This window comes from Lytechinus variegatus, chromosome 13 (genome assembly GCF_018143015.1).
Source record: "Lytechinus variegatus isolate NC3 chromosome 13, Lvar_3.0, whole genome shotgun sequence".
Taxonomy (NCBI): Eukaryota; Metazoa; Echinodermata; class Echinoidea; order Temnopleuroida; family Toxopneustidae; genus Lytechinus; species Lytechinus variegatus.
The window spans coordinates 24,874,825-24,901,205 of NC_054752.1; the positions used below are offsets into that span (position 1 = coordinate 24,874,825).

Genomic DNA, 26,381 nt, shown 5'->3' on the forward strand with positions numbered 1-26,381 from the left:
CATTATAATGAACAATAATTTCTTCTTTTCCACTTTCTTAGTTTCCTCTCTTCATTTTCTCTCTTTTTTTGTCAGCCGATATTTACGCCACGATGTATGTCCATAGAAAGTAAGATGAATGTACAAAAAAGCAATTTACAGTTGCATTTAATGACGTCAGCTGGTAATGAATAATTCATATTAGTTTTCAATGAAAACTAATGCTTTACACTGGTGTACCGGAGTGTTTGCGGTCATCTGGCACGAACCTCATTTTGTTCTCATCGGCGTTTATTTCTTTCATTTTCTCATTTGTGCCGCTAAAGTCAGCACTATCCTTGACTTCCTCAGTGTCATCTTCGTCCTTCGAAAGTGGAATAAAAAACAACGACAACCGCAAAAATCATTGGCTGTTATGATAAAACAAAAATAGTTTATGTAGGGCACACAAGGGTAATTCATGCGCGCAGAGCTCATCACTATGCTTTGTGCACAGGCCTATAAAAAAAGTCTCTTAATACTATGAAACACAACGATTGGCTTTGTATAAAACGTTTGTATAATTGTATGAAATTATGTCAAGATTAAATGGGGCCAATATAGATATTTATTCATTATTTCGCCCTCCTAGAAAGCTAGGACGTGTTTTACTTTTGAAATGTTCCAATGCAAACGTAATTGTGTCCTGTGCGTATTATCTGACCAATATCGTGATATTCTGAAAGTTAATTTCGAATATTAAGGCACACTTAAATAATTGTGAAACACCCCCACATGGTTGCAAATAGATCTACGAAACGTTGTCCTAATGGCTCTTTCATAAACATATGGCAGTGATTCAGGCATCATTTGTACCAACTTTTATCAATTTTCTTTTACGTTTTCCTTAGTGACTTTACCATTGCTCTCAATGTCCGAAGTTTGATTTCTGGCCCGGCACTTGAGCCTTTGAGCAACGCATTCGTTAAAAAAACCCCACAATATTGTCTTATGCATGGACAAAAATAGAATGAATCAAAGATAAACTTTGCTTACATCATAAATGACTTTCTCCATTCCACATCGCATCCTAGTTTTCATTGATTCTGGAAACCACCAAAAGAGGGCGTCTGTTAAGTTGTTCTTTAGTCTTGGGTCAATGGTATTTGGGTCAGTGAAACCTGTAAGGAGAATTATGAAATGAGAGGGGGAAGAGAACGATTTTCACTTTAGCTTTTACTCGGCCATTTAGGGATTAATTTTTAATAAAAAAAATGAATTTGGAAATCCACACAATCGTTTTCGTTTGCTAATTTTCATGAATCTCGCAATGGGTGTCACCTGGTGTTGTTATGTTAAAGTAGCCCTATAGAACGTGTCCAATCCCCATCAAAAACGTACTCTAGTCGTTATAACTCACCCTGTGTTGGAGCCCACAACATTATATTAATATGAAATCCGTTTAGGTACATATTACAAAATATAAAAGCAACAAATCGCATCCAGCACTGAAACCCCATTCGATGATTATAATTCACTATCAAGCCTTTGTACATAATTACCTATAGGTACAATGTACGATGCCCTAAAATGAAAAGTGACTCCCCCCAAGAAATAATAATAATATTAATAAAAGAAAAATAAATAAATAAATTAATAAACGAAAATAAATAAATGGAAAAAAATGAATAAAATCCATAAAGAATGAGTTATAATTAGATAATAAAAGAATAAAAAGAATATAAAGGAAATGTAAAAATAAAATAAAATTATGAAGATGAAGTGCTACTGTACATATTGGGCGTCTTGCCATTTTGGTAGCCATTTATTTTTGAAGCCATGCTGAAGCAGTTTTGTAGCCCTAATGATAAAGGTGCTATATAAAAGCGGTTATTTTTTTATTCATGGAACGGCCTTTAAAACGGCCACAGAACGGCGAATGCTGTCCTTTTTGCAGAGCTTCGTGCTGACTGTGGTAGGATATTCCCGCATGAGCCAATGAAGCAACTATAAGCTGGAACCTTAATATAGCAGATACGAACCAAAAGCGCCATCTCAAGTCCTCAAGTACTCATACCTGGCCAGTTTCCCGACCCATAATGCTAGTGTAGTCTAGCAATATAGACCCACTTGAATGATAACATGCGTACTAACTACTCAATACATTTATACCGAAATAATTATGTTACCAAGTAGGAAAACAATTACTTTTCCTCTCAAAGCATTTTTTGTCTCTCCACACAAATACAATTTTAGGTCCATTTATTCTCTGTAGTATTAGAAGATATCTGAAAACGTATATTCTAAGACTATGTATTCATAACACACAACCGGGCGTTGTAGCGCACCTGAAATCTAAGCTGTGGGGAAGTTACAAATTGATGCAGAGGCTCGAGCCCTGGTCACGTCTTTCGGATGGTGACGTTAAAGGTCAGTCCCAAACGTAAATAATCATTTCTGATTGATACACGTCTGACAAAACTCAAACACACACACACAGTCAATGAGAGACCACACAGTTCGCTCCCTCTTTAAACTAGCTGAAAAATAAAGAAAATGGTACCTGTGATCTTGCTTGCTATACCTCCTACAACAGTGCAGATGATTAGGCCAATGATGGAATAGTAAAGAAACGATATAGCGTACAAATCAGCTATGCCGGGCCTGTATTATTTACAAAAAAGAATTGAACTATATACAAAAGCGAATTTGATGGTAATATTGACACTTGAAATATCTTACTGTTTAATGTTCTAAATAATCGTACGAATTCCTACGTACAAATCTGCGACTACACTGTAAAAAGTGAAGTGCTAATTTAGCACTTAAAGTGCTTGTATAGTGACTGCACTACGACTGCTGATTTTTTAGTTCAAATTTAAACTAGAAAATCAGCACTTGTGGTGCAGTCACTATACAAGCACTTTAAGTACTAAAATAGCACTTCATTTTTTTACAGTGTATGCTCTCATCCTTATTAGATTAACAGCGAATTCAATATCTAGTCGTAATGACGTCATAGCAGTAGTACGATTGGCTACGATTTGAAACCAATTTGGAATTTACTCCAAAATAAAGGCTTGCGATCTTTCAAAATGGTTATTCTTTCAATTAATTTTAACCCCAAATAAAATGATATGTTCCATTCACATTTTCTTTTGGTTCCAAAATCGGATCAAGGACAGTCGTTAAGTGTGCGGTGGCCTTAATGAGGTGTTGCAAAAGTTACGCACAACTTTACGCACGACTTTCACCGGATCATTTTCTTGGTTGTTCAGTCAGCTACTGTAACACTGGGATGGTATCTTATAGCAAAAGAAAGGGTCACTAGTCATTCGCAAAGTCATTCGTAACAAACGAACAGCTTGATGAATTACCACTCATTCTACTACTACTACTACTACTACTACTACTACTACTACTACTACTACTACAACTACTATTACTACTACTACTACTACTACTACTACTACTACTACTACTACTACTACTTCTACTACTACTACTACTACTACTACTACTACTACTACTATAACTACTACTACTACTACTAATAATAATAATACTCAGTCTACTACTACTACTACTACTACTAATACTACTACTACTTCTACTACTACTACTACTACTACTACTACACTACTACTACTACTACTACTACTACTACTACTATTACTACTACTACTACTACTACTCATTCTACTACTACTTCTCATTCTACTACTACTACTACTACTACTATTACTACTCATTCTACTACTACTACTACTATTACTACTCATTCTACTACCACTACTACTACTACTACACTGTTAGAAATTTTATCCTTAAAATAAAAGAAGTTCCTGCAGCAGAGTCTCGAGAACACCTGTAATCTTAGCGAATTGCGTAATCTTACAGGAAATTGGTATTTGGTGTATGGAAACTTACAAATTTCCTTGAATAAAACACCCTTTTCCCCTTTTTAAACAGACCTGTTCTGTTGAATTGCAGAAAAGTTCCTGTTTAATGAATTTACAGAATGATTCTGTTATTGCTTTCTGCATAATCTTCTGTTTATTTTCTGTAAAATCACGTTTTTTTAACAGTGTACTACTACTTTTACTACTCATTCTACTACTACTACGACTACTATTACTACTCATTCTACTAATACTACTACTATTACTACTCATTCTACTACTACTACTACTACTTCTACTACTACTACTACTACTACTACTACTATTACTACTCATTCTACTACTACTAATACTACTACTATTTCTACTACTGCTACTACTACTACTACTATTACTACTCATTCTACTACTACTACTATTACTACTACTACTACTACTACTACTATACTACTACTATACTACTACTACTACAACAACAACAACTACTACTACTACTATTCATTCTACTACTATTACTACTGCTACTCCTGACACCTCACCTGGGATGAGTGCACCACAATCTTGCTGAATGATGGGTGGGTGTCGGGCTCTGCTGGAGGTGGACCTCTGCTACAACAACAACAACTACTACTACTAGTACTACTATACTACTCATTCTACTACTACTAATAATAATTCTACTACTACTACTACTGCTACTACTACTTCTTCTACTACTTCTACTACTACTACTATTACTAGTCATTCTTCTACTACTACTACTATTACTACTCAATCTACTACTACTACTACGTCTACTAATTCTACGACTATTACTACTACTACTACTACTTCCACTACTATTTTACTACTACTTCCACTACTATTCTACTACTACTAGTACTACTACTCCTACTACTACTTATACCACTAATTATACTACTCCTGCTTGCCCTGCTACTACTGCTACTCCTACTACGACACCTCACCTGGGTTGAGTGAACCACAATCTTGCTGAATGATCTTTGCCGAATGATCCAGGAGGGGGAGAGGGTGGGCGTCGGGCTTACCTTGATTCTGGTTTATCATCTTGCAATGAAAACACGTCTGTAATCTGTGTTGTAATCATGGTAACCGGTTCGCCGGTAACCATTGACTCGGTATTATTTGGGACCGGACAGCCTTCTACGGAGAGGAAATTCTTTCCTCTAGATGACGGATAAAGTATGGAACCGACCTTTATCCAACCGACGAAAAGCACGCTAGTAATGAGACCCGTGAGTGCACCCTACAAGAGATAAAACACGCAAACCATGATGGGTGGATTTTCAATATTAGTCAATCCAGGAGGCTGTTAGGAATGAGCCGTTATTTTTGTAATTTATATAACACGCAAAAGTGGTCTAAAGCAGCGCTTCTCATCCGAGTGCCAGCGAAAAGCTCCAGAGGGAGAATAAAATAGGGGAAAAAACTATAGTATACTTCACAGACTTGTCCGAACATGTTATGTTCGATCGGTCTACGGGTGTCAAACAAAACTAAAGCACAGTTATAGGTATCATGCATGATTGTTTCAATCTAACTTTGATGTGAACCTCGTGTGCATGCACATTAGTGTCGTCCATTTACCGGACATTAATTTTGCGAATGCAGATTTGTTCTCAAACTGTTATATCGAATGTGCTTCAGAGATTTGTGTTCAAATTTCGCGATCTTTCATTAAAATGGAGGTTATCTGAAAATTTTGGGTAGTTGGCCTAAAAAAAATCTGAAAGTCAAGGTGGTCCTCGAGTAAAAAAAAGGTTGAGAACTGCTGGTCTAAATGTAATGGTGGTATATGGCACTTGGCTTTCAAGTCCATGCGACATGCCGTCCTACTTATCCTCGAATTAGCCGCCTAATGCGGATCAGCTTAAATCACAGGAGAAAATCTGAAACTTATGAATAAGTTGTGCAGTTTGGCGCTGAAATCAGACATCAAACACCTTATCAAATTCAGTACTATAGGCCTTCCCATATTGTTCGTTAGCTTAAAAATATTTCTTTACAAAAACTCAATATTTTAGTATGTTAAATGCGTTCCGATAACCTGCGACAATTAAACAATTTAATGCATGCTTACTCGGTCATTTGTCTTGAAAAAGTAATCAGATTTTTAAGCAGACTCTTTTTTTTTTTTTGGGGGGGGGTCAAAATTTATCGTATTTCTCAAGTAAAGAATTGATCCATTGCTGGGGTTAAACTTCTTGTTCGTGGAAACTTGATTATAATTATTGTCAGAGATTGCATTTTTATGACACTCCAATACTTCAATCCTTCCACTTATTTTGTTTTTAATGTACTTGATCGATAAAATGGAATATATATCATATCTATTGGTGTTTTGAACCAAATGAGATACCCCCCAAAAAAATCAGTGTTCACCTTGGCGTTGCTCCGGTGCATGTAAATACCCAGTAAGAATACTCCAATTATTGAACCAGATGTGATACCGATGAGCGAAAGACACAGCTACAAGAAGAAAAGAAAAAGACGAAATAATATTGAATTATATTAAGAGTACATGTTATAAACTATTTGTTCTATGATAAAAAAATAATGGTAAATATATTTCGTTTGTATTTAAATACGTTTTTGCTATAATTCCAAGGGTTTTCACTGAGCCAGCGAAAATAAATTTAAGTGTATGCATGCATGTTATAAAAAGCTAGTCTCAAATATACTTTTTAAAGATACTTATCAATAATAGAGTGAGTAAATGAGCATAGATCTTTATTTCCAAATGGAAACTAAAAGTTTTGATTAAGAAGGCATTTTTTAATGTCATGATCATTGAGGTATGAATTTAAGGATTAATGAATTCAAATAATGTGCTATCATTCAAGTGGGCATAGCTTGTGCAGGTGCCGTGGCCAATTGGTCTAAGGCGCCTGGTTATACATGGAAAGTCTGGGGTTCTATCCCCGGCCGCGGCACCTTTGCCCGTGAGCAAGGCATTTAATCAACAATGCTCTTTTATCCTGCTTTCTATATTAAATGGAAATGCTATATGGTAACAAGGTGTGCACTTGTTTAAAATCAAACAATGAATATGAATATATATATTTTGTGAAAGAAAGTTGCCAAAGCTGTTATACATGTACAATTTTTCACATATACATATATATATATATATATATATATATATATATATATATATATATATATATATATATATATATATATATATATTACGAGACTACAGTACTCAGTTTTGAGGAGTTAAGGATTGTAGGTGGTGCAATGAAAAGCTGCTTATTCGTTTGTGCTTCACACTGTTTTTCCTGTATGACATCACAGTTTGTATTTTATATCATTGTTTTTTTATTCCTTACCTCTAATACACCTTGTCCTAATTTACTTGCAATGAAGGCGAATCCAATACTCACAACACCGTACAGTACAGCTGCAACATAAGACATAAGAACATACGTGTAACTTAAGATGAAAGTTTTTTTTAAGTAGCACATTATTTGGAATAGATTTAGGAGCAGGAAATTATATCTCTTATAAAAAGAACAATTGAAATACATCTACAACTAATCACTTCAACGTGTGTATTCTAAATGGAAATACTTATGATTACAACAATAATACTATAATGATAATAATAATATAAATATTAATTATTATAATATTGATAATTATAATGATTGTGGTAATGATAAAAAAAAATGATAATGATACAATAATAATAATGATAAAAATAATAATGGTGATGGTGATGATAGTTGAAAAAAACTACATAAAAAGAGCGTAAGGGAACATCAAAACTATTCCTGTGTTTAAGTACCGAGGCATTTGATAACCCTGGCGTAGTTCGTCTCGCTGATGTTAGGCCAGAAGACCTTCACGCCATCCTCGCCGGATATAGCTGCCAATGAGTTCACACCAGAAGACAACGTGCTGCCAAAAGATAAAAAAAAAAATTGTTTACATCTATGTAAATTTCAGTTTGCTTTACTTTTATGTTTTTACTTTTTATGTTTATTTTTCCTATTTTTCTTCTATTTATCTACTTTTCCCAGACCCCAAGGGTCATTCGTGAGAGAGCCGTGCGAATCTTCATTCGTAATGCGTTCTCACGAACTCCGTAAGAGACCTCTAAAAACAGCTTGCATGAGGAGTCCTTACCATTATTGCAAGAAATTTAATGGCTCTAGAAAAATAATATTGTATGGTTCTCTTTACGATGTTCACATACGGACGCCTTACATCAAGAGAGTTTCGCACGACGCTACAAAAAGGAAACAAATCTTGGATAAGACCACGGACTGATCAAGCTGCAAACTTACGAAGGTCTACGGACGGTCTGCAAATACTAGTTTCGTATATACGGCCTTCTTAAAAAGATCTTGCGGAAAGGGCTAAATCGTTCGTACGGCGTTATTTGTGACCGAGCAATATCAATATTATTGCCATTAACACTGTAAGCAAAGGAAATAGGAAGGACTTCGATCGTGGATCTCATATGAAATTAGGCATATACATTCACTATTATTGAGATCCCCGGGGGATATTAGATACTATGTGCATTGATGTAAATTACCTGATGGAAGCACTGACCACAGCTGAAAGGAAGAGTCCCGGGAGGCCAGGCATATCACCAAGCAAATCCATAACCATCAATGGCATGATCTAAGAAAGATGTTGGCATAAGAAAAAAAAATGTGCTTTAAAAATAACCTGACCACTTCATGGAAAATGTGGTGCATTGCCGATGGGCCAACGCCTGCTTGTGCATCTTCAGATATGGTCTATTCCTACTGCACTTTGACTTATTTCAGTTCGGCTATACCTATTTCGTCTCACGTCAACTTGATTTGACGCAATTTATTCTATAAGGGTTAGTTGAATGAACTTGATGTTTATTTGACAAAGTAAAAATATTAATTACACGATTTATCACAAAATTGTGAATTACACTACCCCAATTTGCCTATGTCAATTTAAAACAATTGGTAATAGACTAAATGGCTTGTGGCCATCTGGCCAAATGAATGTATTTCTCAGAAGTAGAATTTAGGGAGCTTGTCAAAAGTCCATGCACTGTTCTTCATCGTTCTTCCCGCATTCGGGTTTTCTCTTCGGCTTTCACGCCCAACGTTCCCTTGTCTTCAAAGGAACGGCCGCCATCAAAGGCCCTTTAATGCCACCGTTCTTTTGTTCGTCTTTCCTGCAAGTCTTAATTTCTGTCGAAAGGCCGAATAATCTATTCTAAATAGCTCCCTCTACGACCAGAACAAATGTGTGCCTTCATCATGCATGTTCATATTGACTGTTAGATCGAGAGTTCGGGTCATATTGACTGTTGGATCTGAACTGTGGTTCGCATCTATCGGGTGCATTCATAAAGCCACGGTAGCTTAATCAAAAATCACGCACGTGTCCAAAATCGTTACTATCTTTCGAATTTGCTGCAATAACCATGAAAGCCTCTTTTTTGCAATTGGAATTAGAGAGTCAATTCATGATGTTTTAGGTGGGAAAATAAGATTCCACATATTTTCGTTTCGTAGGCCCAAGCCATTCGTAGAAATCACGTCGACTTTGAATATTAATTATTGCTCGCATCTAAAACAAGTGTCGAGAGCCCCCCCCCCCTCCTAAAAAAAAAAAGGAAATAGAATGATAAAATATACATGACTGGAACAGCTTGACGCTATTAGGCATAGAAAGATCAAAGATTTACAAAGAATTATTAGAAACTGTTTTAAATAGTTTCAAATTTTTGACGGGCAACCATTTCCCCAGGATAACATCTTGTCTCTAAATTTTCTTTATCTCCATGTTTTAAAAAAGCGGAACCAAACGGGATTGTGAAAAGAGGAAAAAGAAAACTAAGAAGTCAAAAGGAGAGAAAAGAAAGTGGAAGCAGAGAGAAATAAGAAAATAATATTGGGATGGAATAAGAGGAAGGTGAAAAAAATGGAGGAAATGCAGTTGAAAGAGCGGAAAAAACTCAGAAATTTGAGAGGGTTTCTCCAGATGAGCGATTCCATGTCCCTCAACGTCAATGTCCGAAAATATATACCCTACTGGACTGCGCACACCGATACAAGGACACAACGATATTCAGATCAGTGACCAGAGATCGCTCGTTTAATAGTTTGCCTAAGACGCCGATATCGTGGACATAGAGGGCGCTCATGCAGAAACATCTTATCGGAGAGCCAACCGGGGGTGTCAAAAGAAAAGATAAAAGCGCACGTTTCCGTTTTCGCTGCAAAAGGGCACGCTGGCGTCTTGAATGGCAAGAGCAGCAGCACTAACCCGTAGGAAAGAAAAATGGACAATGGCACGCTGAGCGGGTTGCCGTAGAATATAAAGGTAAAGACGCACGCACACCTTTGACAAGCCGCCTTAAGTGAATATATAAAACCGAACATGTGATGCCAAATACAGACTCCGCTATAATAGCAAGGACCTTTGTAGTTCCGACGGGTCCATCCCGAATGGCTAATAATATCGACCTTTATTGACATGAATAAATTGCCTAAGGTAGGCCATAATTTTTTGTTTTTATTTATTCTTATCTTTTCTCCAAGAATGTAAAAGTATATAGGAATGATGTAACTTATGTTGTGAGAAGGGGGATATTTTCTTAAAATAGGGGAGCTGTGGAAGCGACGCGTCGTGATGTAATAGCGGTTCGGACTCAAGAGGGTCGTGTGTTCGAATCCCGCCGTGGCCTAGAATCATTTTTAGTGGTATGGAGGTCAACCCACACTTTTCCACCTTGAACGAAAGAATCTTTAAGACAACTTATTTTTCCACTTGGCATTTCAGATGATTGTAGTATAGTTGTTTTTATAACAAGTTTCATGACATGGGCTCCTGATTGAAAACGGATATAATGCATTTAAGGAAGGATCAGTTTCATCAAACCTACCTGATCCCTTGACTTTACGAGTCCTTGTGTGTAGGGGTCACAGTCTACGTAGTACGCGTACATAACTACTCCGGAGAAGATGCATAGTCCCACAGTAATGAATTTGATGATGGTAGCTAGTATAAGCGCCCTACGAATGATCCAACATTACAATTAATAATGTACCATCATATATGTTATTCGAAATGTACTTTGCATCTTATTAAAGGGGTGGTCCGGGCTGAAAGTATGTATGGCTTGATAAATAGAGTAGAATTCACTGAGCAAAATGCCGAAAATTTCATCTAAATCGGAAAACAAATAACAAAGTTATTGAATTTTAAAGTTTAGCAATATTTTGTGAAAACAGTCGTCATGAATATTCATTGGGTGGGCTAATGATGTCACATCTGCAATTGTTTTTTTGTATTTTATTATTATGAGATTAGGTCTATTCAAATGTTTTCCTCCAAGAACTACTAGAAAGCCAGTAGAAAAATTGGATTGACAACTGAATTAGTGCATTAGATATTTATTGCTGCAACTCATTTCATTATAAGGGAGACATATTATTCACACAAGTAGAAAATAATGAACAAAATATGATTTTATGTAATAACATAAGAAAACGGAAAGTGGAGATGTGACATCAACAGCCCACCTAATGAACATTCATGACGACTGTTTCCACAAAATATTGATGAAATTTATTACTTAAATAACTTTATTATTTGTTATCCGATTTTGATGAAATATTTGGCATTTTGCTCAGTGAATTCTACTCTATGTATTAAGATAATATTTTCAGCCCGGATCATCCCTTTAAGAAACAAAACGTTATCATTTTTTTATTTCCGATTCAGCATGCTCATTATCATATTTCGGTAGAGTACTATACCAATCGAAATCCACAACCAAACTTGGAATTAGTTCATGGGGTCCGGAGATGTTATCAAATAAATAGATGCCTACATATAGGCCTCATTGAATTTAGTGTGCTGTAAAGTGGTAATGGCCCTTGGAAGTGGTACCAAAAAGATTTTGCTTGCCGGGCGGCCGCGTATATTATTCTACATAGGTAGCACACCTGGAATAATTCTCGTAGGTGATTTAAACGATGGAATGTAACCAAAATCACATACATTTTGTAGTGAAACCGTTTCTTGCTTGTCAAATTTCTCGGGAACACAATAACATTCCTTTGTAGTGAAACTTTTTTTTGGTGGGGGAGGGATTGCTTGTCAAATTTACATCACACTGCAAAAACTCCGGTGTTTATTTAACACCAGCCTGAAATCTATGTTAAAAAATGTTCACACTAGAGAAGTGTTAAACAACACCAATTTGGTTATGGTCTAACACCATATAGGCCCTATGTGTTTATACCACACCAATTAGTGTTAAAACAGCATCGGTTTGATTCCAAACTGGCGATGTTTTAATGCTTCTCTCGTGTGGACACACACACATATATATATATTCCGGTCTTGTGTTAAATCAACACCGGAGTTTCTGCAGTGCAGCAAAACAAAAAAGAGAAAAAGAATCGTTCCCAGCGGGCAGCCAGTTCGTAATTCTTTCTAACCGGGTAAATTTACACTGATTGAGATCGGGCTATATTTTTTATTTTATGCAAATCTCATGCAACGCCCTACAGCCCTAAAAGTACAGTACTCACTGTGCAGCCCTCCTTCTTGATCCACATGAAAAGAGTCTCTGGATAACGGTTTGGTGTACACCTTTCCCAATATTCGTTGTTAACATCCCCAACATCATACTCCACACTGAGTAGCGGATTCGTGGGTCGACACTAAACCTGCATGAAGAATCATTGAACGGTAACAATTGTTCATAATTAACCTAAAACTGGATAAGCCCATGGGTGGAAAACCCCAGGGGTGGGGCATCCCCCTACTTTTTGGAAGGGGGCACAATAACAAATCCCCCACATGTTTCGAGTCACTATTTATATTATTTTTTGCTCACTCTTCGTTTTCTCATTGCCTGTTCTTTGAGCTTGCGATTCACGCTCACAACACCTTCCAAGGATGCACTATTTACAGTTGACAAAAGTACGAGTTTAACAAGATCATTTTGAAATATTTTACAAAATCGCTCGCTTGTTACACTCTCTATTGAAAAATAAAGCATACATGTATATATATATATATCTTACCATAATCAGAAATCTTTAATTACTCTACTTTGCTCCGCCGCCCTTCTTTTTGTCTCCCCATATATATATATATATATATATATATATATATATATATATATATATATATTTATATGTATATGTATGTATGTATGTACGTGTGTGCGTATGTATGTATATACATTTGTATGTATATACGCACGCACACACACAACACACCCTCCATCTTTCCTCCCTCTTTCCGTGGTTCAGCTTCAGTGGGTCTGATTTGCGTGGATGCACAGCGGATACAGCGGACGTTTAACAGATGACAACCGACATGCAATGTTTCTTGTTGGCACTGGCGTAAATCCGTGTTGATGGGTGGGGGATGACTGAAATATTTTGGCTTTTTTTGCAATCATGTTTTTAGATATGCAAGGTATTGTCATTGATATGTCCACAGTGGCGTGCCGTGGGTCACGGCATAGTGGGGGCACCAGCAACTTTTTAAATCACTGAGTGAGCGCGCGAAGCGCGCTCAGTTGCCAGTTATACTGACCTAATAGAGACATTTTAAGGACAATGTCATTAAACGGATATGTATCTCACTGATCAAATAATGCGAGCGCGAAGCGCGAGCTGAAATTTTTTTATATTCACACCTAAAAAGGGAAATTATAATCAAATTTGTGTAATCATGATAGTTACCTGTCTCGCTAAACAATGCGAGCGCGAGTCGCGAGCTGAAATTTTTGTATATTTTGACCCCAAACAGCGAGATTTTAAGGAATATATTTTAGGAATCCATTACGAGTATGCATTTCTCACCATAAGAATCTAATGCGAGTTCCAAGCGCTTGCTGATTTTATTAGAATTACATCTGAACACATGCAACATTTTTGTAGTCATTGCAATCATGATTATCATATGCATCTCACTAATCAAATATTGCGAGCGCGAAGCGCGAGCTGAAAATTTAGATAACTCAGACCTGAAGTGGGGCATTCTAAGGTTTCTTGGTAGGAATTAACTAGGACCATACGTATTTCATTAACCAAATGATGCGAGCGCGAAGCGCGAGCTGAAAAATTTTGATATTCAGATCAGACGGGACATTTTAAGGACTGATTTTAGGAATTCATGAAGAGCAGACATATCTCACCAATCCACTAATGCGAACGTTATCATGGAAAGGAAATGTTTCATACATACGAAGACCTTAACATGGGGCAATCACTTTTTGATTCATGTAAAAGAAGCATACGCCACTACATAAAACAATGATAATTCAAGTGCTAGGAAATATATTTGGTTTATATTGACTTGAAAACGGAATGTTTTAGTACAACAGGTTTATATATCTCTTTAAACAGACAATGCGAGCACCAGAACAATGAAGACGTAGGCCCTGGGCAAATTATGTTTCATAAAGTTATGATAAAAATGTTTCTTATGTAATGTAACATAACAGAATAAAAATATAATATAACATTATAGTGAATAATATCTTCTTATTTCCCACTACGTTTCTCTTCCTTTCTCCCTCTTTTCTCCTTTTCCCCTTTTCCCGGTTTTTTTTTTTTTTTTTGGGGGGGGGGGATGTGCCCCCATGCCCCCCCCGTAGTTACCCCACTGTATGTCCATATTGCAAATACCCCTCCAATATATCATCTTTTTTCCCCACAATGGTTAAATGGTTTTATTAGAGATTACATTAAAAATTGTTTCACCTTCCATCTTAATCCCTTCCCAAAGACCCCAACATTGATGAATTGGAAGAAATGGGGGTTTCTCTTCAATGTTATAATAAGGACATAAGTATTTCCTTTGGAAATGGTGAACTGACTCTCTATTTGCATTTTATGATTCAATAATATTGTTTTATTTGTTAAGCGGGATTTTAGGAAGAATTTTCACCAATAAAACAATTATCTTGTGATTTTTTTTTCATTTCTTTCGTAAAAAGTGGGGGGGGGGAATGTTTGTACAGGCCATCCCACCCTCCTCGAAAACTGGGGGGGATATATCCCCCCATCCCCCCGGGATTTACGCCAGTGCTTGTTGGGATGTGCATTGTACCGTCGTTCCATAATTTTTGTGCAGCTCAAACTTTTTCACAGTGAACGGATGCTCGATGGATAGAGCGCATGTAACACGTATGCAATGAGTAAACACAGGATGGTAAGATTTTTGTTTAGGTTTCATATCCGCTTTGCGTCCGTATATGGAACCGAGCCTTTGACAGTGAGTATCGATTACGTGTGAATAAGTCCAACATGTAACACACTGAACACGTGTACGGCGCCTTTTTTTCCGGCAGGGGTGGCCAAGTATTTGTTATATAATATTAAACACTCACTGATCAAGCTTGATCCTTCCCCCTTGATGACCAATGCGGAAGACTTCCCCTACGCCACCGACGTCGATTGATCCTTTGACGATGACGGCGATCACGCCGAGCAGGATGATGACCGTCTGTAGTGTGTCGGTCCACAACACGGCCTTCATGCCGCCCTAGTAAATATTGAACGCAAATTGGAAAATGCCAATAATAATCACGATGCTATGGCTTTGTGATGATGGTGATGATAAGGAACAGGAAAATAAACATGTGATGATGAAGAAGATGATGGTGATGTTGTTATTGTTATTGTTGATGATGTTGATGAGGATGCTGACATTAATGTTGTTGTTGATGATAATGATGATGATATGTTGATGATGTTGATGATGATGCTGATATTACTGTTGTTGTTGGTGATATAGTGATGGTGATACTGAGAAAGATGATGATATTAGCAACGTTGTTGATGATAATGTTGGTGATTATGAGGATTTCATTTATACGCATGGAATTTGATATTATATTTATCTATGATATAAAACCGAACAAAAATGCTACAATGGTAAAACGAATTATTAGGAACAAGCATAATTTGATCATGATAACAATAGCGAGAAGAGTGGCGCCATTAGGAAGAAAACAAGGAAGAACACGAAGTAGAATTTAGAAGAAATTAAAAACGTAGTACCATAATAGTAAAATTGAATAAGATTATTCGACCATCACTCACATTTTCTATAAGCACAAGTTAATCAAATATGCTACCTTCTTTATCAATCCTCTTTAATTTTCTGATCTGTATGAAAGCATACAAAATACATGAGTGTATTCTGAAGAAAATACTTATAACTTACCACTGATGTGTAAAATATGCAAATGACACCAGTAGAAACAACGCAAGCCCACAGATCCATTCCAGTAACTGCATTTTGTACATGTAATTGAATTTAAGTTTTAAATTGAAATTAAAGTTTAAATTAAATTATAGATACTAGATAAATACAAATCAAATGAGATTCAATTCAATTCAATTTTATTCATTTCACTTCCATCAAACAAAAACAAATTGTATACCATATATAAACATAAGTATTTGTATCCGTTGCAAAGAAAGAAAAATAATAATACATATGTTGTGAAAACACTTACACAATTTGGGCAACACATTGGAGGTTTTAAATAAGTATACTATTTTTCAATAGAAATTAAATTAAGATGGAAATGGAGGGACCAACTAAAAAGCAATGCTTGTACAATGTGGGCCCCTCAAAAATAGATAACAAAATCAATAACAAAGTACAAATACAGACATATGTAATCAAATGAGAAAAAAATAAATGAGAGAGAAATAATACTCACAAAATAAATACGAAGTTATCAACAAATATAGCTTGTATAGGACAAAACAACCCGTCCTAAAATATATTCTCCCTTCCCCACCCCCCCCCCCTGAAAAAGAAAAGAGAAAGGGGAGAATGCCCTGAGAAGATGGATGGGTGCTGCTGAATGTAGGTAGAACACATGCCATTGTGGACTCAAGCAAACTGGATTCAATGATGTGTATAAAAGGAGAAAAAAATATATATAAAATGACCTGGAAAGAATATAATGCGCGAAAAATGTGATTGATGCCGCAAATAAATAAGCGGTAGGAAGGCGGATAAGCGGACAGGAGAGAAAGAGAAAATAGATGAGGATAGACACGAATAATGTATGAGGTTCAATACCGAGAACAACTGAGAAGGACTTGTGTCAGATTTTTTTTTTCAATTAAAAAAAGATGATTTATGTTTTAATTATAGTCTTGATAGTAAAAATGATGACTTGACAGAGTTGATGAATTATATTTAATTTGAGGATACATTATAAGATTTTAATAGAAATAATTTGAATTTAGTCTTAAAAGAGTTTTTGCAGTTCTTACATGTATATCATTATGAAGTGAGTTCCATAACTTCGGTCCGTCATATATAAATGTGTTCTGAGCCAGCAAAGTTCTTAAAAGTGCTAAATGGAATTCACCCAATCGCCTTGTTGGATAGTTATGAATGGATTGATTTTTTTGGAAACATTGAATTAAATGAATTTGGGAGGTTGCTGTTGTTATAATTGTAAATAAACTGACCGAGATTAAACAAATATAAGTCTTTAATTTTCAATATTTTATGTTAAAAAAACATGGGTCAGTATGAGACAAATATGCTGTGTGACTAAAAGTAAATGATAAATACAAATCAAATGGGATTAAAAGAAAATGGTGAAACTGGCGAGAAAAGGGGGCTGAAAAGTAAAAGAAAGAGAAAATAAAGGAAAAAATATGATTTTTATGATGTTTTCTATGAATCTATATAAATTTCTTCATTGAACCATAATTGGTACTGATTATGATTGTATAGACATTCCCAAGCGAATTATTGGCTTCTCCGCTATACAGTGTATTAAAGTTATCACCTTCATTATTATTCATCCTGGCTCCATCTCTTCATAAAAAAAATCATAGAGATGTATTTTTGCACCTTTTCTACATAAGGTGCAAGATTACGCCCCAAATGGTGCAGTCGGTGTTGGGTACAAATATGAACCTTTATTTCCTAGTGCATATCGGCCGATTTTATCTATTTGCTGCATTAGAGCTATTTGTTTCCCCATTTTTTTTGTTGGCGAAAATTCTGTTTGTTTATGAATGCAAGAGAACATGGAACAAAAATGCCAACATGTCCAAGAAACATCAATAATATTTTGAGATTTTAGAGTTTTTTGGGTTTTTTTAAATAGTGGACATAGAGCTCAATTATTGTTTGTTTTTTTTTTGTTTTTTTTCTTTGCATAAATTCGTTACTGTTAGTAAGGTTTTGTTACGATGACACCAGCAAATTTTAATATTTTGCTGCATTGGAGCTATTTGTTTCCCCATTTTTTTTTGTTGGCGAAAATTCTGTTTGTTTATGAATGCAAGAGAACATGGAAGAAAAATGCCAACATGTCAAAGAAACATCAATAATATTTTGAGATTTTAGAGTAATGTTTTTTAATAGTGGACATAGGGCTCACTTTTTGTTTGCTTTTGGTTTTTAAATTTTCTTTACATAAATTCGTTACTGTTTTTGTTACGATAACACCAGCAAATTCGACTCCGAAAAAGACCAAAATCCATTGCATTATTACAATTTATTACATAATTGGTAGGTTTCGTGGCATAGTTAGCGTGACTGACATAACAACGGGTAGGAACTAATAAAGAATTCCAATTTCACCTCCTTTTTAAACATGTTAAATGATGGAGATTAATTATTATCATGAAATCGGGAAATATCATTTTAAAGAGTACCATAAATATCATTACATGTGTAATAAAAATCGAGTTTTTATTTGTATTTGCCACAATTATTAAAACTTGATACACCGTGTTCATCATGGCGGGAAGAGGCGATAATGAGGGTGTTATCAACAATATGCAGCACCTCCTGGAAATCAGTATCGACCGCACAGAAATGCTGTAAGCGTAACATTTCACCAACACTGCGCTAATAATCGGCCCCTGTTACAACGGTAATCAAGCCGTGATGGATATACTGCATTATTTAAATCTGAGATCAACGCTTGACATCACAATCTGTATACTATTATCCATTAACAAATCAGCTCTTAACAACATGGGTAGAATTACCACACAGAAGGCGAAGAAAGCTGTTGTTAGGGATTAGAGTTAGGCAAAATCTATAATTTGTGCGTAGTCTTGGTAGCGATCTAGTTTTAACTTAGATTTAGTTATAATTATTTGCACATCCTACAAGTTTAAAATCTTTTTTAGGAAAGGGTAAGGGAGGTTTTTCATTATCATAATATAGGCCTACACAATTGAATTATCATTACATATTAAACATGAAATGGCATCAGGTAGTATTACTAATTTAATTTTTTTAAATATCGAATAAGCTTAAAAAAGATCAACAAAATTGCCTATCATGATATTACGATGGAGATTCTGTACAAAAAAAATGCAATACCACTTTTTATCAATTTATTTTGTTTGAAAATGCTCTTCACAGACTTCCACCCATCATGCTCATGATAGACTATTTGCAAATGATGGTTATCATGCGATAAATTTCATCAGCTATTTTTCTTCTTTCTAATGAAGGTTCTGTTCATAAAAATGTCTTCAATTAACACCTAAGTAAATGATATATCTTGGAAGAAAAATATCTGAATAGAACATTTATCTTGGCACTAATCAACATCCCCTGCTATATACTTATTCCTAAAGGCGTACTGCAGGCTGAAAAAAAAATACGGTTTGAACAGTAAAGTGAGACAAACAAAACACAGACAAATTGATAGAAATTGGAAATTAGTAAAAAAAAAATATGGATTCTTAAAATTTTGCATTAGGCCCTATATTTCGGTGAAATTTAATTCATGTCTCCAGGAATTTGCAATGAGGGTCTGTTGTTTCATACAAAGTTAGGTTTAAATAAATTTTGTCCACACAGAATATTGCTTCAAAGATCATCGTTTTGTTACTCGGGCGACATACATACATGTACATTTGAGACAATTACGAGTTCCTTTCAATAAAATCAGAAAAGGGGAAAGAGCTAGAGGATATGGCATTGTCGTTCAATCATTGCATATTCATGGCCACATGCTGCTCAATAATATCATTTGCAAAATACAGTGTTTAATTTCTAATATTCAAGAATTTTGTCAGTATTTTTTACCAGATTTTGATGAATTTTCAACTGTTTCCTCATCTAATGTTACTCAATTCATTCATATATTGTTAGGCTCAGAATACCCCTTTAATTCGGTCGAGGTATATTACAACTGTATAAGAAAGGGAGACAAGTTTTAAAGAGAGAAATTATTCACTAACATCATCACTATTGGTGCCCTTGGCACTATTAGTGATTTGTATTAACATTAGCGCCACTGTTTGTCAAGTTCTGCTAAAGATTATTAGGAATTCGACTAAACTTCTGTGAGTTTATCGGTACCGGTATAGGCCTACTTCTAGCGCTCTGTTAGTAAAAACAATGCTTCTAGCGTTGGTCGCCCGTGAAAGGTGTGACTGACCCTAATGGTGTTCTGGTACGCTAATTGGGAACTTTCGCAATCCTCACCGACGCTAATATTGGGGTCCCCTAACACAAAAATTAACGCCTAATCATACACTTGATTTTTAAGATTGATTGTACACTATAGTGAATAGAATCAAACGTAGAAAACTGCTGTACAATCAATGCTAAGCTTTGTGTTACAGGGGGGTTACAGGCCCTACAGATCTGCTTTTCGTGTGCAAAATCCTTTCTAGCGACACCCGCACCATACACACATGTACAGTATATTACGACTGATGGCTGGAGATATTCGAAATGCAGGACCTAAAATAGATTATGCCATGGATAAGAAAGTGGTTTTTCAAACAAATCGAGTACATATTGAATGAGGAAAAGCTTACTGAGTGAAGGCTTAGATATAGATCATTACAGTCCATCGAATCGATATTGCATTTAATGTGGATTGTTGGTGGATCACTGGCAACTGATTTCATGGGTCAGATCAACCTCTCTTCCCGAAACCATTTCTGTACACAGCAGATACATGTACAATACGTTCAAGCACGGACCCTATAGGGTCCATGGTTTGAGCTAACGGGTTTGTTTGTTCTATTGTTTACGCCTTCTACAAAAACGATATGCCTCTAGCACACGATGTAATGGTATGGAAGCTTAAAAGTGCCACCGAGATGTTGAGATAATTATCTCGGGAAGTCGACATCTTGATAGCAAAAGATAAGATGACGAGATCCCAGATCTCATCATGTCAACATCTTTTAGAAGAGATGATGAGATGACAAGATCCCGGATCTCATCATGTCAACATCTTTTAGAAGAGATGATGAGATGACAAGATCCCAGATCTCATCATGTCAACATCTTTTGGAAGAGATGATGAGATGACAAGATCCCGGATCTCATCATGTTGACATCTTTTAGAAGAGATATTGAGATGACAAGATCTTCGATCCATGATCGTGTCATCTAATCATCTCTTCTTAAAGATGTAGACATGACGAGTTACGAGATCATGACATCTGATCATCTCTTCCACTGGATGTAGACATGACGAGATCCAAGATCATGTCATCTGATCATCTCTTCTAAAAGATGTCAACATGATGAGATCCGGGATCTTGTCATCTCAACATCTCTTCTAAAAGATGTCAACATGATGAGATCCGCGTTGTCGCTTCTGGTATCCACTGGTATCCACTTCTGGTATCCACTAATCAATGGAAGTGGGCCCCCCGGGCGGCCTCTCGAGCTTTAGGAGGAGTCAAATGTTGATTTGGAAAGTCGTCCTCAATCGGATCTATCGCTGTTACCATAGTAGCAACCAGAATTGTGCACACGAAACGCATATTGAATGTTTCCGTCGCAGATGCGAAACGGAAAAAAAAATCTCATGTCACACAATATGCATTGCAGGACAGAGTATTACGGCCATGATGACGGGCCCAAAAAGTCCCTTCCAAAATCAACTACCGTTGTAAATTAGCGTCCGCATCCTCAAACGAAAGGTCGGGAATAACGCTTCTGTGCGGTCGCCACTGGTTGATAAGCCCTTCCTCACCCCCCTCAAAACAAAACAACAAACAAACAAGAACAGAACAAAAAATGTTATTCCTCTTAAATAAATTTAATATATGTTTTTTTATTTCGTATTATTTTTTTATCTATGAATATATTTATTTGTGTATTCATTTTTATTTATTTAATTATGCATTTTTTAATTTTGTATTTTTATGCATGTAATGTTTAACTGTTAAACAAGTCCTCAGCACCCCCTATTAACAATCTTCCCAGGACCCTGGTTTTTATTAATGGTAGAGTCATACCAACGAAACAGAGTCCAAACCAACAGATGGTAGGCTATGAAATTAAAAAGAACATAATAAGTTTCGCATATTTTTCACTGCAAAAGGAAATAAAACTGGGGCTTAAGTCTTTCTTGTCATAAAATTTTATCAGATATCTTTGTGGACTTTGCGCAGACAATTTAAACGCAACATGACTGAGGAAGCGCTTGAAACATTTTGTTTACGACAAATAACATAAGACACTCATGAAATCATAATAGGGAAATGATATGATATATCATTATTATGATATTGATTTGTTTGATTTATGAGACCGTCGTTTTTAAACAGAGCGATTTGGGCCATTTATGCACTAATAAAACAACATGCAATAAAAACGAAATGGTGTATGCTAAATCATGCACTAATGGTGTTCGGATTTGACAAAGTCGTTTTTATATGACCCTTTTTAAGATAATCCATTTTGCGACTTCGTTTATTTCCGTTAATTTATGGCTTTAATATCTCAATCAACTGACCTGCATTGATCGCGAGTGCGGGTGTGTACATTGCAATCCCCATGTAGAGTACCTGCAAATAAAATCGTTGCCAAAAAAAATACGATTAAAACTCATCCAAAATCAAACCTGACCTTGGCATCCTGTCGTACCGATTTGATCAACAATGATAAATGAAATGAATGCTTTCAGATTCACGACGAAGTGACGAGGACGTTACCCTCGGTATGAAATACCATGATAGCAGCTGAGTTCGCACCGTAAGCTATTTTCAATTATCATTATATATATAAGATAAAAAAAATACAATTTGAATTGAGATAACCACATGCTAGGAGCTATCCATCACCCTGTCTGTACTACTAGATCTTGAAAAGCAGCCCATGAGATGTTTGTTCCAACTGTGCGGATTCAACCAAGAATGTAACTCCAGTCCTTGATTCAATTGACATTCCCTTGCAAACATTATGATGCACCATTTTTATCTATTACATTTATAAACAGGCGAAAAGACAATAGTTCCTATTTTGGTTAAAATTTTCAACAAGGGTATGCCATCTAATTGAATGCTCTTTCGACAAACAACAAACACTTCACTGAGATGTGCGAATTATAACTCTCTTGTCCCGTATTGGGAACCCTCAAGAAAAAAGGGGGATTAAATTATTTTCTACGGGCTTAAGAATCTTAAATAGCTCTAGAAAGAACCTTAAAACTAAGGTTCCAAAGTGACTTTTTAGAATATGTTAGGAAACCCCTAAAAGGTACAAATACGGGACAAGCACAGAACTATCTAAGAACCAATTTAGCCTAGACTGTAGCTTACTGTTTGGATGGAGAATATAATTGTGCAGGCAGTTTTTACTGTTCGATTGAACCTCATCTCAAGATACTGTATGAAAAGAAAAGAAATGTCATGAAATATTAACTGGAATTCGGTCAGAACTTCATTCGACGAGAAACCTAGATGGGCTGCACAGGGGGAGGAAGTCTGACAATACTCGTGTAGAGAAAGATTATCTTGTTTCCTGTTACAGTTGCATGTTTATTAGAAAAAAAGTATATTAAGCTCTTTTTGATATAACGATATACAATAACCATATCTAAATAATAGCAATGAGCAACTAAACAGTAGAAAATTTGTGAATCAAACAGCAGTTTTGTCCTTGTCCGAAACTTCGGACGAGACTACTGTTTGGATTCGCCAATTGTCGACAAACACTTCTTTGTAATGATGGGCATTTCACAATAGATCTAAATTGTTCCTGAATCATCCGTATGTCGCTGAGCAAAATTAAAAATAAGAACTCCATCATGAAGTTTTCGTTTCTGCGATGCACGGCGGATTTAAGAACACCGTGAAGTGTATTGTCATATGACAAAGACAACTGATAATTCTTTGTCGAAAGTCGGTGAACGGAACAGCAGCTAGTTTCGTCATCGTTTAAAGCCTGTGTATAGCTTTGGTAAAGGGTCAATAATGTGATTGATAATCGAATATCATCTAATATGACAGTCTTACTGAAGCGTAGAGACCGTTAGATATTTTTCCAACTGCACTTCTCTGAGAAAATTTCAAATATTCAAATCTTGGATATATAGCCCCCTCTCTCGGCGATGCTTGTTTTAAATTAAAAAAATAGGCATTCAAGCACTTATCTAATAAATTAAGTGATTAGATATCCAAAAGTTACAGACAAAGAACATATCTTGAAAGTTTCAGCCCATTCCATGATTTGGAATAGGATTTAATTGAAAGACAAAACACACAGATATTTTAATTTGATCGGGTGACCCGATCAAGTTAAATTTCCATGTAAAATCGCAAAATTTATCCTGTAAAACACATTTTCATTTCATATCCTCCACATCATAACTGTTATAGGGCATATCCATTCATATTAGCTAGCAATGAATTGGAATAGTGATAGGTGCATTTTGGTGGATTTACCAAAACTATACACAAGCTTTGAGAGCTGTCGTTTTGTTTTTGTTTTCATGAATAGCATTTGACAATACATTTTATTTGTCCTTGAACCCTCCCTGAGCGGAAACTGCATAGTAAAGTCCGACAAAGTCGTTAATCAAGACTTCGATCTACACGTACACTAGCGGAAGTATAGTAAGTCTGTTTTGCGTTCACGAAACAAAGTAGGTGGAGGGACTCAGCGCATGCGCAAAATTACAATGCCTATCTAGTTTACATGGAATTTATTTTGATCAAGGGTAGGTTCTATTAAAGAAACATGTCTCATGTTTCGTCAAACTGGTCATTAAACTGGTCATCTCTGCCAATCAAATTGGAAATGTAAATGATAAAGAACAGAGGCGTCGAACCTGGGGGGGGGGGGCAAACATATCATTTTGCCCCCCCCCCCAATAATTCCGAATATGCATAAAAAAATGTAATGTTCAGCAAGCAAGATTGAGATACACAACTCGTTCTTTATTTAAAATCGTGATCAAATATCCGCCGCGCTCGCATTATTTCTGTAGCAAAACCCCATACTTCTCAAGATTAAATACGTGAATGTAAATGTACCATTTTCAGATAAGCCTCGAAAGAACTCCTGCTTCAATTTGCAAGCATCTTTTCTTGGATATATATCTTGTTCTTTATCAAAAACGTCAATTAAGCTGTCATTTTTTCAGATCGAAATATCAAAATTTTCAGCTCGCGCTTCGCGCTCGCATCTATTCTTTATTTAGACACCAATCTTAATCATTGGTACCAAAACTGCTTAGAATATCAGGTTTTCAGGTCAGAATATAAAGAAATTTAAGCTCACTCTCGGCACTCGTACTATCTGTGTATGCTCCTCATGACTTACTAGGGCTACAGGCACGCTTTTCCTGTCAGTATACTAAAAAAAAAAAACAGTTCGCGCTTCGCATTAATTTGTTGGTGAGATGCGTGTCTGTGTCTGATGAGTCATATATATATATATATATATATATATATATATATATATATATATGTGTGTGTGTGTGTGTGTGTATGTGTGTGGGTGGGTGTGTGTGTTTTGTACGATCGAGCGCCTTTGGAACGTTAATGATTTTGCCCCCCCCCCCATCTGAAAAATGGATCGACGTCCCTGAATCGAATTGAACTGAAGAAGCGAATTCAAATTATATAAAAAAGACTTTTGAGCATCGACAATTTGTCGAGCGATAATACATGTAAAGCTAAAATAAGGGACACGATGTCAATAGGCATGGTAGGGAGATCGTACGATGTGGCATAATCAAGTTTAGCGTCGTCCGGAATCGTATTGGACTACTGTGGCATAAGCTTTATACATAAATAGCGAACTGTATTTTTAGGACATTAATTGATATAACACCTGTCATTTACCAATAATTAAGAAACAATATCTACATAGTGGGGGATAGTTCCATTAATTATTGTTCAGTTTTATACCTGGTAAACACTGGTGATGCGTAAACGAAAGAGAATTGGAAGAAAGAGGCGTATGACGAGGCAGTTTGAAACCGCGTATGACACCAGTGACCAAGCAAACATAGTGTCATACATATAGATCTCGCCTGGAGTTCCGATGACCGATATGGCAGACACGAAACTGACAACGACCGACATCGCAACTGGTATCATGCCCATTTTCCGATCTCCTAGAAAGAACTCTTCGGCCGTACGCTGGCGTCCACCGGAAAAGGCGAAATAGATGCCGATCGCTGCCGAGAAGAGTAGCATCACCCCGAAGATGACATAATCCCATATTGCAAAATGACGTGCGGTTTCCATCGTAGGT

General features: G+C 36.1%; 1 protein-coding gene across 1 annotated transcript; it reads right to left on the reverse strand.

The window, feature by feature from the left end:
• On the reverse strand, positions 1-26,381 carry LOC121426779 (sodium-coupled monocarboxylate transporter 1-like). The gene is made up of 15 exons (XM_041623177.1): positions 26,033-26,381; positions 23,438-23,503; positions 22,633-22,684; positions 16,086-16,153; positions 15,247-15,401; positions 12,428-12,565; positions 10,771-10,900; positions 8,428-8,516; positions 7,672-7,784; positions 7,214-7,284; positions 6,264-6,350; positions 4,910-5,127; positions 2,522-2,622; positions 1,015-1,139; positions 1-343 (listed from the first exon to the last, which is right to left on the reverse strand). The coding sequence occupies exons 1-15, from the start codon at positions 26,372-26,374 to the stop codon at positions 206-208; spliced, it is 1,893 nt and encodes a 630-aa protein (XP_041479111.1). The 5' UTR covers positions 26,375-26,381; the 3' UTR covers positions 1-205.

Excerpts from the sequence above, each read along its gene's own strand:
- LOC121426779 (XM_041623177.1), bottom strand. The coding sequence starts at position 26,374 with ATGGAAACCGCACGTCATTTTGCAATATGGGATTATGTCATCTTCGGG. Across the intron at positions 15,402-16,085 it reads GCATATTTTACACATCAGTG|GGCGGCATGAAGGCCGTGTT; the intron begins GTAAGTTATAAG and ends AATATTTACTAG. Across the intron at positions 8,517-10,770 it reads TCGTAAAGTCAAGGGATCAG|ATCATGCCATTGATGGTTAT; the intron begins GTAGGTTTGATG and ends CATCTTTCTTAG.